This window comes from Rhinolophus ferrumequinum, chromosome 5 (genome assembly GCF_004115265.2).
Source record: "Rhinolophus ferrumequinum isolate MPI-CBG mRhiFer1 chromosome 5, mRhiFer1_v1.p, whole genome shotgun sequence".
In the NCBI taxonomy this organism is placed as follows: domain Eukaryota; kingdom Metazoa; phylum Chordata; class Mammalia; order Chiroptera; family Rhinolophidae; genus Rhinolophus; species Rhinolophus ferrumequinum.
This window is the reverse complement of record NC_046288.1, coordinates 42687926-42703123: the sequence shown is the minus strand read 5'-3', so window position 1 is coordinate 42703123 and position 15198 is coordinate 42687926. Positions and strand designations below refer to the sequence as shown.

The 15198-nt window shown below is 34.2% G+C and overlaps 1 protein-coding gene across 9 annotated transcripts in view; it reads left to right on the top strand.

The window, feature by feature from the left end:
* Positions 1-15198, top strand: part of FAM13A (family with sequence similarity 13 member A) — a 311779-nt gene that overhangs the window by 205685 nt on the left and 90896 nt on the right. For 7 of the 9 annotated variants that reach the window (XR_004422991.1, XM_033105659.1, XM_033105662.1 and 4 more), the window contains one exon: positions 852-893. The exons of the other annotated variants lie outside the window; for them this stretch is intronic. Coding sequence is in view for 6 of the 7 variants with exons in the window: in XM_033105659.1 (XP_032961550.1) it covers positions 852-893 (42 nt within the window). In the remaining variant the exon portion in view is untranslated. The remainder of the gene's footprint in view (positions 1-851; positions 894-15198) is intronic. 9 annotated transcript variants of the gene reach the window in all.

The window sequence follows — 15198 nt, the reverse complement described above, 5'->3', positions numbered from 1 at the left end:
TCTTTTTAACTTTATCTAATACTTCACAGAATGTTTACCTGTTTAATGAGTCACATGATATAGATAGATACTTATCATATATTGAGGCAAGTGGCTGCTTAAAAGCTAATTTTATACAAGTGCATAATCAAAAAAGTTCAAAGACCACTCCAGTAGACACTAAGGGGGGAGAGACTCATTCTTTGCTTAGATCATGTATCAGAAGGGAAAACAAAAAAAAAAGTTTATTGTGTGTATTTTACATTTTTTAAAATTAAATATTTTTATATTAAGCTTCATATCACTTCTCTGTTGTTTGAGGAACTTAAGCTATTTTTATGATATCATCTGTATCCTTTCATATTATCTATACTTGTTAACTTCAGATGACAGAGAGCGCTAGTGTTGTTTACTAATGCACTTTTCACTGCTAGGGCATCATTCCTGAAGTGACTCACACTTAACAGGCATGTTTTGAGGGCTGTTTCTTACTTTCATCATCATGTTAATGAGCTGTAATTAGCTTTATTGAGATAATTGAGTATGTAACCATTTTAAGGCTTTATGTGTAATATATGAATACTTGGATTGGGCTTGTAGAATAAAGTAGTAAAAAGCTTCCTCTTGAAAGTACAATGTGAATTATTTTTGCCTTAGGCTAATCTTGAAAGAAACCTCCCTTGATGGCCTCCCTTGAAGAAGTAATTGACTTTGGTTATGTCCAACGTAGAATGTGTTTTACTAAACTCACTTTAGCATGAGATTAGCTCTAATGTGTCAAAGCAAAATTTGTGACAAGTAGAGCAGTGTTAGTAAAATGGACATGTTATAATATTAACAGAAATGATATTCAAAATTTATTTTCTTTTTAGTTCGAAGGAAGATGAAAGACCCATATCACCTTTCTACTTGAGGTATTTATTTGATTTTTGTTGGTCTATTACAGGGAATGGAGGAGGGTTAAGACATCTTTGGGTTTATTTGTCCATTTTAATTCTTTTTTTAATAGAATATTCTTTACTGTGGCCAGACTAAGCTCATTAGAACCCTTCACCGTATTGTTCATGCTTTATTTTTCTGCTCTTTGGTTTAAGAAATCCTAAAACAAAATTTAATATAGTTGAAAAGACTAAAATAAGATATTTTGCTTTAAATTCACAGATATCCAGGTAGCAATTTTAATTTCAAAAAGTGCCTGATGATGAGGCTGTAAATAAATTTTAAAATCTCTATTCTGTACAGATATACAGGTTGACGAGGAGTGTAAGCACAAATCTCAGTTGCTGAAGAAGCCTTAGGTTATGATAGATTATTTTCTATGTAGTAGTGGAGTATGAAACTAAATGCTCAGTAAGTTCATGGACTTTAGTATTATTTTCTAAAGCTTATAAAGCCAGAATAGCAACTCTTAAAATGGGGACGTTTACAGAATTCAAAGTAGATGTTAAAGGAGATCACCTCTCTTCAAACTTAAACGTATGCTGGATTAATGTGATTTTCAGCGAACCAACCAATTTAGGGATAACATAGAATCAAGTTTTTCTTATAACATTTCTTTCCCCGCTACCTACCCACTTTAAAAGCTTAGAAAATATATTTGAAGATAATATGACCATATGAATTAAAGTTAAAATTGCTGAAGTTTTTTTTTTTTTTTTTTTCTTTTCTCAATTTTGAAATATACTTTTTTAAAGGAAATGTCAGGATATATGGTACATAATTTGTTTGTGTATTTTTAAAGCTGATTTGTTGCAATCGTCCCAAAGGTAGATTTAGACTTTAGTTCAACCACCAATAGTTAAGAAATGTGTCATAGGTCTTCAGGCTTAGCCAACTAACTGCTTTTCAGTAGTGTTCTGGCCGTAGTGACTTGAAGCATATTGCGTAATCACTTTGTGGCAAGAAAGGGAACATTTGAGGTTTCAGTTTGAGACAACATGGTGGTTCATTTGATTCATCCTGGTTTCCTGCCAACCCAATCAGTATATTCTGGCTCATGGGCTATCTCAACTATGCAATTACTGAAAACACATGAGGATGTTGTTGCTGAGCACATGGTGACTCTGGTATTCATTACATGTAAATACACACAATAATATCAAACAAATGATTATCCTATATTAATGGAAATTAAGTTTTACACAATACAGAAGATTACAGCACAGGATCTTGCCAACTAATGAGAACTATTAGTTCTCTGAATATCTTATTTTTATTACTCTGGGTAACATCAATCAATGTTTTACATAGTATTGAATTTTTTTTTTTTACCACTATTGTAAAAAGCAGATGGGCAAATGGGTATGTAAGTGATAAGTCTTCAAAGACACATAATTGTGTTTTATAGTGTAATAATTTTTGTAATTACCTAGACTGATAATGTAGTCTTGTAAAAGAAATTCTGTACTTGCCAAATGAAAGTAACAAATGTAAAGAAAATTAATGTAAGTAACATATTATGGAACTCTTGATAGAAGCTATTTGACCTTTCAGTGTTATGAGTTAAAAGCTAAAATATGAGAAAAGTATGGAAAAGAATGAATTTGCATACTAGCCCACGTTTATAGTAGAGGCAAAGCTGAACAAAATAAAAAGTTACCAGTAAGCATTCTTTTCACATGAGGGAAATTTAAACTAAACTATTTCATAAATGCAAAAATAATAGTTATTTGGCCTGAAATTAAATTTTCAAATGTTTCTTTTTCTGAATAACATTATATGATAGTTTCAGAAATTATGTAAGAATTAGGTTGGTACAAGTTAATCTAATGTTTTTTTATTACCCACTTGACATGAAGCAGGAAGAATGTATTGATTAACACATGAACCTTTTCCTTTTTTCAAATTATTTGCATGGGTGGTTGAGATTGACTTTTCTAACATACAGAATTCAAGTAGAAGAAAGAAAACAGGATTGTTAATTATTATTAAGGTCTAGATTTTTGGGCTAGAAACATAACATGTCCATTGATAATTTAATTTATAAATTGGTGCACTTTCTTGGCACTACTTCTAGGAAGAGCAAATGAATGCTTAAATATTTTAAATATATTTAACTAAATTTCTGTAGTTTTCTTGTTTTTCATTACACACACACACACACACACACACACACACACACACACACACTTTATTATTTAAGATTCCTTTCTTGCATTGCTCCAAAAGTAGAGAGTTATTGTAAGACTCATTGATTTCATAATGATTTGTTAACATGGTGAAAAACTAAATTGGCTCTTTTAAATCCAAAATAGTATTTATTGTGCCTATTTGAAAGGTAAAAAGTGATTGGAAGTTGCAAATGATATCTTCCCGACAAGGAATATTTAATATTGAATGTTATATATTGTATTCTGACAGTGTTGATAGGTCAGGTTTTTCGGGAGGGTGGGCATGGGAGGAAAGGCCCGATCAAGAGATGAGACACATCAGCTAAGATGGGTACTCACCAGAAGTGGATCCAGCCACAAGCTGCCAGGCAAAGGGGATGGGACAGCTGGTCAATGGTGGGGTATTCAGTTTGGTGGATTATTCTGAAAAGTCCAGCCTGAGTTATAATAGCAAGACTCAGTGGCTACAAGCCTGGAAGTGGGCAGTCTTCAGGGAGACCAGATCAAAAGAGAGAGAAAATAAGAGCAAAGGAGGGCTCTGGTTTCAGAGGAAGGAGAGTAGATGATCCATAAAGGAACTCATATACAGATATCAGACAAGCCTCCAGCTGTTAGAGTGGAGACAAGGTGCATTATTTATAATAAGACAGGAGTAGAGGATAAAGATGGAAACCATACGGAGAGGCCACAGTGCACCAGTGGACAGTCCAGGACCTTTCTGTGGCTAGGGGAAGAGAGATGGAATGCAGGATAGGGGACCAGAGAGGTTTCAGTCATTACCTTGCTCCTCTTTCACCTTATAGAATTTCAGTTTCTGTGATTGCAATTCTTTCCTTTCCTTCCTTCCTTCCTTCCTTCCTTCCTTCCTTCCTTCCTTCCTTCCTTCCTTCCTTCCTTTGTTTCTTTTTATTAAATTTGTTGCGGTGAGATTGGTTAATACAATTACATAGGTTTCAAGTATACAGTTCTATAATACATCATCTGTATATTGCATTGTGTATTCACCACCTAAAGTCAAATCTCTTTCCATCACCATGTATTTGACTCCCTCTACCCTTTTCTACTCCCTCCTCCCCCCCTTACCCTCTGGGAACAACTAAACTGTTGTCCATGTCTACGAGTTTTTGTTTGTTTATTGTGTCCATTTGTTGCTTTCAGTTTTATATCCCACACATATGAGTGAAATCATACAATTCTCTATTTTTTTCTGTCTGATTTATTCTGCTTAGCATAATAATCTTAAGATCAATCCATGTTTTCGCAAATGGCAGTATTTCATCTTCATCTTTTCTTATGGCCGAGTAATATTCCATTCTATATGTGTACCACATTTTCTCTATCCAATCTCTATCGAAGGACACTTCAGTTGTTTCCATGTCTTGGCCACCATGAATAATGCTGCAGTGAACATTGGGGTACATATATCTTTACTGAAAAATGTTTTCAGATTTTGGGGGGAGATATCCAGAAGAGGGATTGCTCGGTCATATTCAGTTCTCTTTTAATAGTCTTGGCTGAACCACATTTTAGTCTACTGTACATGTTACTTGCCTACAATCTTTTCCGTTGTAAGGTAGGGCTGTGATAAATAGACATGCAGTTACATATTCTCATTCTGGATTAATTGTCTTTTGTAATAAAAACTAGGTCTTCTCTAATTTCAGTACTTCTTTAACCTAACCTAACTCACGACAGAGCCATTTGTCCTTTTCTTAAAGGAAAGAAATAGTAGTTACAAATCTACACCTGCCGCTGTCCTATGTGGCAAGTTTATTGCAGCTACAGTAGCTCAAACAGTAGGTGTCATTGTTCTCCAGATGCTCATTAGAGATTACCCGCCCCTTTTGTTGATTAAGGAAATTAAAGGGGAGGACAGGTTATGCCAAACCCTTAGTGAGATGGCTGCAAAATAAACATGAACCTGCAAACTTAAGGTGAAGAACATTCTTGGCTTAGAGGTCCATACCTTGGCCTCTTTCATAGTCTAGGCTGGAATCCCAGAAAAGGAGCCCCTACCTCAATTGCTTAGATTGGCATCAAAACAACTTTTGCTATAGGTGTTGTTCTGTGCCACATTCAGCCTGTTATTGTCTGAATTCTTTTATCTGGCATCCCGTCACATGTAGTAGGGATCTGTTGCTAATTCTCCTTCTGTTTGTCTGAGTCTTCAGTGTCTCCAAGCCCGGGTTTTGATTTCTGTGGTTATTTCCCCCGGGACTAGGGTTCTTAATCACCACTTTCTATTACGCCTCATCTCTGCCTGCTCCCACCTCACCTACACCATGACCTTCATATTTCTTATGGCCAGGGTCAGATCCTGTCCTCATCCCATCCTGTCATACTTCAATCCTTGAATTCCTTCTTCCTAATAAATTACTGGCTTATACATACAGCCTGTATACCTACAACCTATCTTTCCTGTGCTTTATCAAAATCCTAAATATATGCTTCAAGGGCTACGTTCCTGTAACTAGTGTTGTTCATCGGGCTCTAACCAGCTCACCTGGCCTCCAAATGGTTCCTCCTTGCTTACCTAACTCCTGTCTTCTAGCAACTGCATGGATCTTCCTCTGCTTTCCCTTTCTCATTTTGTGCTCCACTGAAACTTGACATTGACAGTCTATCAGTTTCAGGCCAAGGTTTAATACGGTGCAAATTGAAGCCAAATTGCTTTTTCAGTAGATTTGAAATTACTTAGGGTAAGTTTCAGTGTTTCATATGTTTTCTAATTTTTCTGAATCAGGAACGTCAAATAGATTTATTTCTAAATTAACTGTTTGGCATGCTAACTCATTGTTTATGATTTTGTTAAGTTTTTATTCCTGGAACCTAGCAGTCATCAATTTTATGAAAGTCTTTTAACTGTGGAATTTATGTTGAAGAAAAAAATGTACCGTTGGATAAACTCATATTAAAATATTGCCTGACATTTGATATGTGGGAAAATTCCTTATAGATTATTTTTAGATAGCTTTTTGGGGATTACTTTTCCAAACAATTTGTGTTAGAATTTGTACATTTATGATTTTTTGGGTCATAATTTATTAAATTTTAATAGTTTATTTTTCTCCTTAAGCATACTGTATATTTTCTAAATTATCATTTTTGAAGTAAAAAAAAAAATCTCTCATTATTAGATGGGATAGTTTGGACAAATATAGCGTATCAGACATTATATTTGTTTATAAGCCTGTTTCGGGCTACTGACTAACAAGTGGAACAAATAAGTGGGCTATTTATTTAATAATCAACTTAATTTTTTTTCCCAAGATGATAAAGTCAGCTAGATACTTGGGTATCTTTAGACACAAATAGCTATATGTTTAGAATATTTGTTTTCCTTGTCCTTTTTGACTAGAACAGTATTTCTAAACCGAAGAGGCATATCACCTCTGCCTGTGGAGCTTTTTCTTTTTTTTTTCTTTTTTTTTTTTGGTGATAAAATACAACAAATGTTGCTATTTTTATCATTTCAAATTATTTTTTAATTGTGATAAAATATGCACAATATAAAATTTACCATCTTAACCATTTTAAGTGCATTTCCACTATTAATACACACGAATCCAGTTTCTCCACATCCTTGTCAGCACTTGTTATTTTTTATTTTTTTAATAATAGCATCTTTATAGTATGAAGTATGTGGAGCTCTTTTAAGATGCCTGGGTCTCACTGGAGAAGATTCTGAGTCTCCACAGGGGCTTGATGTCCATATTTTCGAAAAATGCTGTAGGACAGTCTTTTCAACAAATGGTGCGGGGAAAACTGGATATCCACATGCAAAAGGATGAAGTTGGACCCTTACCTAACACTATATACAAAAATTAACTCAAAATGTATCAAAAACGTCAAGGTAAGAGTTAAAACTATAAAACTCTTAGAAGAAAACATTTGAGCAAAAGCTACGTGACATTGGATTTGGCAGTGGTTTCTTAGATATGATACCAAAGGCATGGGAAACAAAAGAGAAAATAGATAAATTGGACTTCATGAAATTTTTAAAATTTTGTGTATCAAAAAAAGACATTACCAACAGAGTAAAAAGGCAACTTACAGAATGGGGCAAAATATTTGCGAATCATTTTGGGCTTTGATAGGGATTAATATCCAGATTATATAGACAACTCCTAAAATGCAACAACAACAACAAAAAAGTAGATTAAAAAACGGGCAAAGAACTTCAATAGACACTTCTCCAAAGAAGATACGCAAATGGCCAATAAACACATGAAAAATGCTGACCATCGCTAATCATCAGGGGAATGCAAATCAAAACTATAATCAAATATCACATCACACCCATTATGATGGCTGCTGTCAATAAGACAGAAAATCGGTGTTGGCAAAGATGAAAAGAAATTGAAACACGTGTGCATTACTAGTTGAAATGTAAAATAGTACAGCTAGTAGGTAAAATAGCATGGCAATTCCGTGTAAAATAGTACAGTTAGTAGGTAAAATAGCATGGCAATTCCTCAAAAAATTAAACAGAATTTCCATATATTCCAACAATTCTACTTCTGGATATATACTCAAAAGAATTGAAAGCAGGATGCCAAAGAGATATTTGTATACCCATCCTCATAGCAGCATTATTCACAATAGTCAAAAGATGGAAGCAACCTAAGTGTCCGCCAGTGGATGAAGGGATAAGCAAACCGCAGAATATACGTACAATGGAATGTTAATCAGCCTTAAAAAAGGAAGGAACTTCTGACACATACACGACATGGCTGAGCCTTGAGGACTTTCATACTAAGTGAAATAAGTCAGTCACAAAAAAACAAATACTATTTGAGTCCATTTACATGGGTACCTAATGTAGTCAAATCTATAGCAACAGAAAATAGAACGGTGGTTGCCAGACGTGGGGGCGAGGGAGAATTGGGAGTTACTGTTCAATGGGTATAGAGTTTCAGTTTCACAAGATGAAAAGGGTTCTGCAGATGGGTGGTGGTGATGGTTGCACAACAACGTGAATACACTTAATACCACTGAATTGTACACTTAAAAATGGTTAAGATGGTAAATTTTATATGTATTGTAACACAATAAAAAAATGAGGAAAAGAAGTGTCATACGAAATTTTGATACACACCCCTAGCTGAAAACCACTGAACCAGACCAACAGTATAATTATTTTATACTAAAGAATGGTTATAAACTTCACTACTATTTATCATATAATATTTTGGGGATTCAATATTGAGTTCATGACATCTAAGAACCACTAGTCATATTTTTTGCATAGTAAGAGATAAGTATAAGTTCTGGGTTTACTTCTGTCAATACTAATTAAAATATTAAGCATATGTTTAGGCCCTACTGAGTGAGACAGATAAATTACATCATTTTATGTATATTTTTATGCTTCTCTTTATGTCTTCCTCAGCATAAAAAATCAAAGGAAAAAATTTACTTATAGAAAATGACACGTTTGTAATCATTCTGTCTAGATCTCTTGCTGCTTTATTCTTCAGTCTCCCTGCCTTCCTATAGACTACTCTTTATAAGAACTTCACATTTAATAAAATGTAAACATCTAGTTTAAACAAGTAGCAGACTACCTTTGCCTAATATAACTACTCCCAGCTTCCCATTTAAATTCTAGTGATGATATAAAAGACAAAAGCTAGAGGCAGCTTTATAACAATGATAAAGAAGGTCACGTCATCAATGGGATGACCTGAGAAACGTATTTTTGCCTTGCACACTTCATGTTCAACCATCTAAATAATACAGTGACCACAAGGAGAGAAGGAAGGAAAAAGAAACTGACTTGAATTATTTCCAATGTCTACTGCACTGACCAGAAAAGCAAGTAACATCCCCCAACTGAGCAGAAACTTACTTTCTGAGTTGCATATTCTTTTTCACCTGTTCCCACCAGCTTCTTTCTTTCATTATTTATTTAGAGACTAGAACTTTTCACATACAAAATGACAGAGAGGGAAGGGTATACCCCTGGCATGCTCAGTCACTTAACAAAAACATTTGAGAAAGGGATAAAGGCAGCAAGATGACTGGATTTAATGCCTTCAAGTGTACACCGCACAAAGACAAACTACAAATTTGTTTCTGCTTCTCCAGCTTAGTCATAAAATTGGACCAAACAAGTCCACCAAAGTATGCATTGTAGATTGTTCTAGAGCAAACTCATAGACTGGCTCTTAAAGCCTAAATCCAAGAGGAGGCATCTGCCCTCAGCCAAGGGACAATGAAATAAACGAAGATCAATCTGCCTACCAGGTTTTTGGTAGTGGCTCTGCTTGGATTGATTGTTACCCCTTAAGAACCATTAAACACAAAGATCCATTTGGGACCTATGAAGAAAAATTAGAAACTAAAGGAAAGGATACCACGAGGACTCAGTTACAAAACAGATTTTAGAGAATTATCTTTTATATGATTCAGAGGAACCCTTGAGAAGTAGTATTGCTATTCTTTTCCAAAAATGCTCAAGGACGTAACCAACCTCTTTGAAACATGAGTAGGAACCTGTAAGGGGAGAATAGATTTAGAATTAAAAGGCTGGAGACATAGAAGAATAGCTGAAATAAGGAGAGAAAAGGGAGCCTAGAAATAGCAGAGATTTTTAAAACTTTGTAGGAAACAGTAAAGAGCAGAAATTATTAGAAAAATAAATCAAGTACAGGATGAGAGAGAAACTTGAGAAACTCCCAAAATTAAGAGGTAAACGATAAAGAAAAGACTATGGGAGAAATAATGCTAGATATTAGAAGTCAGAGATTACAAAGCTAACCAGAAAATTATTATAAGCAAGAAATGATACTAATAGAAATGGAAATAGACATCAAAGTTAATGTATACCCAGCTAACTGAAAGGTGAATTAATTTTTTTTTAAATTAAGAAGTAGAAACCTGATTATAATCACTGGTGGAAGGGCAAAGACAGTAACAAAATTCTAAATTTCTTGCATGGAAAGTAGGGGAATAGAAGCAGGAGTCAAGAATTGGGGGGGGGGGGGGCATTGTTTTCAGTTTTTTGGGGTTTTTTTTAGTTTTAATTGGAGATGTATGGGTATGAGAGGCAACCATCAGTAGAATTGTGCATAGGGCCCCAATATTCCAAATTTTCTCAGAATCTAAGACAGAATTCAAAGAAAAGGGAATCTCCCAAATTAGAACACACAAAGCAAAAACTAGAACAAATATGTCAGCTATGACAATAATGTAAATGGATTAAATTCTTTGACAAAAGCTAAAAATACTTTGAAAAGTGACTATTTGAACTATATTTTGCTCAAAAGAGCCATACCTAAAACAAAATGGCACAGAAAGGTTATTAATAAAAATATAGAATTTATATCGGATAAATATAAATAACAAAAAAAGAGAGATGACAGTAATCAATACCAGAACAACTAGAGTTCAAGGCCAAATTTGTTAACCAGCATAAACCTAGACTTACTTTATTATGTAAAATCCTTACTAAAGACATAAAGGTTATAAATAAGTATGTGTAAAATAGCATAGCATCAAATCATACAAATTTAAACCCTTTAGCAAGGATAAACAGGCAAACAATTTGAAATATAGAACTTATACATTCAACTATTGGGGTGCCAAAAATTTGTATATACATGACTTGTATCCATCTTTTGTTATCGGTATATATTATTACAATTTAATACAGTTTTTTTCTTTCTTAAAATATGTATACATTTTTTTGGCACCCTCTTTATATGTCTGTAACCAAAAAAAAAAAAAAATTACAAAATAAATAGCACTGAGAAAATAACCTGATGTACAGCCAAAGATTTATGTGAAAAGCATCACTATTTGAGGATAAGCATTATGTCCTTATTAAAGACACACTCTAAAGCCATATTACCTGAGATAGAATCAGAGCTTTGTAAATTTGAGTGAGATACTAAACCTCTCTGAACCTCAATTTCCTTAGCTGTAGAGGAGTACAGTATATATAGTGAACTGTTCATTTCATTTTGTAATTTCGCTTTATTAAGACCTTAGTCTCAAAACGAAGGAAACTCTGAATTTCTTTTCATATAAAACATGCTAACTATGTAAAATTGAAAACGGTTACAGCTTGAAAGAAGCTGTACAAAAGCTGAGTATTTTGACATTTTGATGGGCTCTATTAGAAAGTATGAACTTCAGAAAAGTATGAGGATAAACATTTCTCGTACTGAGTCATATACATGTAGCATGTTTTCCATTTATGTTCCAGTATTATATACGTAGTATATAATTTAAAACCAAAATATGAGGCTTTTTTTATCCAAACTACACCACCACCACAAAAGGGTGATGCAATTTTTGTCAAAGTCTAAATATCTATAAAGAGTCCATTAAGTTTCTGCATATGGTAATCAGAGCTAAAAGCTAAAGCAAAGTGAATAAATATTGAGGATTGAGTATATTTGTTTTAATGCATGACACTGTAAAGAATGAACTAAAATCATGACAAAGTTTAATTTAGAAATCCATTATACAATTACAAGGAAATGATGTTACAGTGATTTTATAATGTTGATGCTGCATATCAACTTTTAGTATTTAAAGATGATACTAAAAATAGTGTATTCTGTTAAATAGACAAATTACGAGTTCCATGCCATTTTAATGATTAGTTGCATGATCTTTATCCTTAGGTTTAGTTAAACAAACATCATATGTTTGTCTTTTAAATCCTTACTCATTAAAAATTGAGTAAAAGTAAATATTATCTTTTAAAGAAAATGGATAATTCTGTTAGACCTGACAGTTCCTATTAAAACAATAATTTTTTTTTACAGGTAGCATTTTATACACCACAGAAGAGAGAACATACAGAAAAAGAGAACACAAGCTTTTTCAAGATGTCTGGTTTTAGTAGATTTGAGCCGTCTTTCTTTTTATATGTAAATTTCTTTGTTTCAAATCAAGAGATCTAATTTTAAAGAAGCGCTTGTCTACCGGCATCTGTGCATCTTATCACATGCAAATTTTATAGACTAATACTGCTGAACATAATCAGCTTACGGAAATGTAGTTTGGCTTTCGCTAATAAAGACTAAATATATTTAAATATGTCATAGGCTATATTTCAAAGTAGGCGTAAAATCTATTCTAAATGATCATACCAATAGAAAATTCAGTTGCCTCAGCACTTACAGTAGGCTTGGGTAATGAAATTGACCATAATGCTGGAGTCTGCACATGAGCTTATTTCTTTCAGTTTTGAATACTTTATCAACATTAGGAAATGAACTCTTCCATATTCAAGTATTTATATTGCATATGTAGGAAATTTTCTTAGCAAATCAGTCAAGGGTCCTGGGGGAAGGGGGAGAATTCGTCATTCATCACTGCACAGGATAAAAAACAAGCTACATGGATGAAGGAAATCTTTATCTTTCACTTTAGCTAGTTTGCTTATCATCTTTTTTGTCAGTGTCTTAGAATTACCTCCATGACCAATTACAGCTATGGAAGCAGTCCCTATTTCAGATATTAACTATTCTTAGAAATCTTGGTGTTGGTGCATTGTTAATCACATCCCATGGGAATTATGGAGGTAGGTGGATACCTGGCCAAAGCCATTTTGGTATCTAATAAACCATGACTGACACTATATCATAAAACTAAATATGCAATTACAACCTTTTGTAATGATTTAAACTTTAGGGTAATAAACTTTAAAACTGAAAGAAAACGGCAGAGATCACTAGCCAAGCCTTTCATTTTCTGTATGAAGAAACCATCCCAACGCAGCCAAGTTACCAGTCTATGATTTCAGCTAATTAGCTGCCGAGCCAAGACCAGAACTTCTCTCTTCTGATTCCCAGTGGAAAATGTTCTCTTCTCAGAATACTTTCTTTAGAGAAATTCCGTTAGAAAAATATGAAAATATGGACATGATAAGTATACAAAAAATCCAAAGGACTATTAAAGAAACATAACAATATAAATTTTTCTCAAATTTGAACTAAGATCAATATGTTAGCAAAAATGAACATGATTTAATTACTTGGTTTCATTATTCATTTATTTTGCATTCTGAGAAAGCCTCTTTAAATTGATACAGATGATTCAGGTAATTTAAAGCTGTGAAGGAAATTTTATGTATTGCCTTTTATTCACTCGGATTAGCATAGATTTTCCAAATCATACTTTCATTACTTAGAGTAGAGTGTTTCAAAATAGTTATTGTGATATCTAAGAAACTGAAGACTTAAAGAATTTTTAGTTACAGGGATTTAGAGCCTTGCTAATCAGTGTCTTTCACAAATCAGTAGCATCAGAATCACTAGGAAATATGCTAGAAATGCACACTGTCAGCTTGCCCTTCCCTGGACCTGGACCTCCTAAATCAGAATCTGTGAGTGGACAAGATCCCGGGTGGTTCTGATGCACATTTGATAGAGTTTGAGAACCATTTACTTAGGGAGTTAGTAATCTCAGAACCTGGTCCTGTTGGGTGTCATTTCCCGTCCTGTTTCTTTCTTATCTTTTTTTTCTCTTTTCATTCCCACCTGCAAAAAAGGAACATAAAAATATCAGTGTGCTTTTTAATAAACAAAAAAATTCAGATCAAAAGTGTATAGAAAGGAGGAAAAGACATATGTCTTTTCACTCTGAGATGCTATGTGGGCACTAACTAACTAATTATACTTATGTGTTCTTTGGAATGTTTTTAGCATTTAGCAGATCTACTTTTTTTTCCTCTTCTAGTTACCCCCCTTGTCCCCCCAAGTCATTCACATTGGTCCCTGCTCCCAGACCAAGGTTGTACAACTGCATTGAGAAGTGGAGTACAGGAGTTAATTATACAGTGTCGAATTTACAGAGGGTGAGCCACAAAGCATCAAAAGCAGGGAGGGACTGCCCGTTCCAGTCAAGGACAGAGAGCAGCAAAGGATTTATTGCTGGTTATATAACCTGGGAACCACAGTGAATAACAGCCATTGTGAGACAGAAGAGAAATGGTTGTGATTAAAAGCAAAGTAAAATACCCAAGTGTAGGTAGGCCTCCATATACAAAGATGACTGATGAGTTTTTCTTCTAGTGAGTGATTGACCGTCTAGTGTAGTGATTAAGAGCTTAGACTCTGAGCTAAAACTTTTTTGATTCAAATCCCAGCTCATTTACTTCTTGGCTTTCTGACTGTGGGCAAGTTACTTAACCTCTCACTTCTTTATCTGAAAATAGAGGAAAGAAAACAATAGAACCTACCTTACTGGGTTACTGTAAGCAGTAGAGGAGAAAAATCTTTGTAAAAAATACATAGCAGTGTCTGAAATATAGTAAATACTCAGTAAATGTTAGGATATATTTGGTCATTTGTTTGTTCATTCATTCATTTATTAATTAAGATTCTTCTCGTTTCCCTTGTGCACAGTAGCATTATTTTAGGTGCTTTTTCAGGGATTTGGCTGTAGCTTGTGGCCATGACCAAAAGCTACAGCTTTAAGGGAAATTCTTTGGAACTAAAGAGTTAAATGTCTGTTGATAACCTCTGGAACAATGATTACTATGCTGGGTATGATGGGTGTGGTAGTGGTATGAAGTGTAATGGAAAAAAATGAGAAATATCATACAATCCCCTGAGGCACTTAGATTCTGAATTGCAAAAAATAAGGTATACACATAAGTGGAAGGAAAACTCAGCAGATGATTCCAAAGCAGCACATTCAGATGTTGACAATTATGCTATATGAATTAGGATGTTTAGAGTGATTGAAAGGCAGCCATCAATATTGGTCGTTAACAGCTCTTATTTTCTTCTTATTTCCTTTCTACAAACAAGGAAGTAAAAAGGAGAGAACAGATCATCCGGAGAAAACTGTAGTTTGACATGCACTACAGATTTTTTAAATCTCTTTGTTCAAGCTACTTTCAAACCTTGATTTAGAAGCCAACTAAGCACTAGAGGGCAGAATGTGAGAATGTGTTGATATGGATATGGTTAAAATAGCTGCCAGCCTCACTCCTCACTGTGGTTATATGAACAGAGAGTGTAGGCAAGAGGGCGAAGTTCTGAAGGGTGCTAATCAGTGTTCTGAACTGTCACCATTCCACTTAACTGTCTTGCGAGGGTCACTCAGGGCCTGGCCAATACTTTCAGCGTTGGATCCCCTTTGA